Here is a 2,658-nt window from a genome sequence, read left to right on the forward strand (position 1 = left end):
AATGTCTCTAGGTTTTACCTTCAATTTAGCTGAAGAACTATTAGCTTGGCAGCCATGTTGCTATGCCACAATGTGCCAAAGCAAAGCACCTCATCTACTGCGAGCCATAAACTTACACCAGTTTAGACAGGCCTTTACAACTTTATCAAACATGAGTTACTGATTCCTTGACAAGGATGAAGTAAAGTCTCTGTCAACAGATGATGTACCTCTTTGTTTTTGTTTTGTTATTTCAGGTATCTTGGCCCCTTTGGCATCTTCCAGTCCTAAAACCAGGCCTGTGGTGACCTCCAAAATCCTGGAAGGATCCACAGATGCCTCAGAAGAACGTGCAGTTATGACAAGAGATCCTAACAGTTCATCCCGAAATACTAGTCTGACTCGAGGTCTTACCTTTGATTCGATCACAAAACCTGGTAATAATACTGGCAATAAGCATTTAAAAGCCGCTGAGAGTGAGGTTAATACTCAAGGAAAGGTGGAGGTTTCAGAAGAGGCCAAGAATGACAGGGATGGACGTCCATCAGGGGATCCGGAGGGGAAATCGGTTCTCCCACTGAGTAAAGCTGGTCACCCAGGAGACACAAATATCATCTCATCACCTCGGGCAACCAGAGCAAGAGAACCAAAGCAGAAAATACAAGTTCATGGAAAAAAGAATGAAGGGACTCCTTCATCTCCTCTTCGTCCTGTCTCTTCTTCTTCCACTCCTACACCAACCAAGAAGAAAGTCAAAGAGACTGCACCTAAACCTGAGCTTTCTCAAAGACTCCATAAAGGTGCAGGGGTGCAGAAAGAGGTGGGCGTTCAGGTGGAGGTGGAAGTGGTCGAGCGTTCTGCCTCTACAAGTCCCAGCCTCTACCGCGGACTTCCCACCTCCTCCATGACTGGTTCCTCCAGCTGTCAGTCATCGCTGAGCGGCGTGCCACCTCTCAAACATGTCTGCCAGATCGAGATTGAGCTGTGCAGCCAAACGCTGCTTCCATACGTTGTTCCTGACAAGGCCAGTTCCCTCCCTGCATGTTTACACTTCCAGCAGAACGCTGCTCTTAGGTCGGAGTTCGGATCACACCACAATCCAGATGTTAGTGGTGAGAGCATCCAGGAAGATGAAACTAAAGATGAGGAACAATGGCAACCCAACAAAAAACAGGAGGATGGGTTTAAAGGGCAGACGGAAAAGCCCCCGGAGGTGTTGTGGGACAAACAAGGGATGACGTGGGAGGTTTACGGCGCCTCCGTAGACCTGGAGTCTCTGGGCACGGCCATCCAGTCCCACCTGGAGATGAAGATTCGAGAACAGGAGAGGCACATCCGGATACTTCGGAAGTCCATCTGCTCCAACAGCAGCTTTGCCCGGTACAAGAGAAAGAAGAGACGGAGAAGGTTTCTGGGTTGCTGCGTCAAGGCGTCCGCCGTGGCTGACTGAGATCAGCGCAGGATGTTCAGGACATTAAGGACGGTCAGGACATTCAGGACGTTCAGAACATTCAGGACATTAAGGACGGTCAGGACATTCAGGACGTTCAGAACATTCAGGACATTAAGGACGGTCAGGACATTCAGAGACGTTCAGGATGTTCAGAACATTCAGGAAGTTCAGAGACGTTCAGGACGTTCAGAGACGTTGAGGACGTTCAGAACATTCAGGACGTTCAGAGACGTTCAGGACGTTCAGAGACGTTCAGGACGTTCAGGACATTCAGAGACGTTCAGGACGTTCAGAACATTCAGGACTTTAAGGATGTTCAGAACATTCAGGACGTTCAGAGACGTTCAGGACGTTCAGAGACGTTCAGGACGTTCAGAACATTCAGGACGTTCAGAACATTAAGGACATTCAGTGACGTTCAGAATGTACAGAGACGTTCAGGACGTTCAGGACGTTCAGAGACGTTCAGGATGTTCAGAACATTCAGGACATTAAGGACGTTCAGAACATTCAGGACATTAAGGACGGTCAGGACATTCAGAGACGTTCAGGATGTTCAGAACATTCAGGACGTTCAGAGACGTTCAGGACGTTCAGAGACGTTGAGGACGTTCAGAACATTCAGGACGTTCAAAACATTCAGGACTTTCAGAACATTCAGGACGTTCAGAGACGTTCAGGACGTTCAGAGACGTTCAGGACGTTCAGAGACGTTCAGGACATTCAGAACATTCAGAGACGTTCAGGACGTTCAGAACAGTCAGGACTTTCAGAGACGTTCAGGACGTTCAGAGACATTCAGGACATTCAGAGACGTTCAGAACATTCAGTGACATTCAGGACATTCAGAGACGTTCAGGACGTTCAGAACATTCAGGACGTTCAGAACATTCAGTGATGTTCAGGACGTTCAGAGACGTTCAGGACGTTCAGGACATTCAGTAACGTTCAGGACATTCAGAGACGTCCAGGATGTTCAGAGACGTTCAGGAAGTTCAGGACATTCAGAGACGTTCAGGACATTCAGAGACGTTCAGGACATTCAGAGACGTTCAGGAAGTTCAGAACATTCAGAGACGTTCAGGACGTTCAGAACATTCAGGACGTTCAGAGACGTTCAGGACGTTCAGAGACGTTCAGGACGTTCAGAACATTCAGGACGTTCAGAGACGTTCAGGACGTTCAGAGACGTTCAGGACGTTCAGAAAATTCAGGACATTAAGGAC

At 48.1% G+C, this 2,658-nt stretch overlaps 1 protein-coding gene across 2 annotated transcripts in view; it reads left to right on the top strand.

Moving 5' to 3' along the window:
• LOC107838643 (flocculation protein FLO11-like) overlaps window positions 1-1,497 on the top strand; it is a 4,724-nt gene extending 3,227 nt beyond the window's left edge. For both annotated transcript variants that reach the window (XM_016681676.1, XM_016681677.1), the window contains one exon: window positions 237-1,497. In XM_016681676.1, the coding sequence (XP_016537162.1) occupies window positions 237-1,429 (1,193 nt within the window). In that variant the 3' untranslated portion in view covers window positions 1,430-1,497. The remainder of the gene's footprint in view (window positions 1-236) is intronic.
• The last annotated feature ends 1,161 nt before the right edge of the window (window positions 1,498-2,658 follow it).

This window comes from Poecilia formosa, unplaced genomic scaffold, assembly GCF_000485575.1.
Source record: "Poecilia formosa unplaced genomic scaffold, Poecilia_formosa-5.1.2 Scaffold288, whole genome shotgun sequence".
Lineage (NCBI taxonomy): Eukaryota > Metazoa > Chordata > Actinopteri > Cyprinodontiformes > Poeciliidae > Poecilia > Poecilia formosa.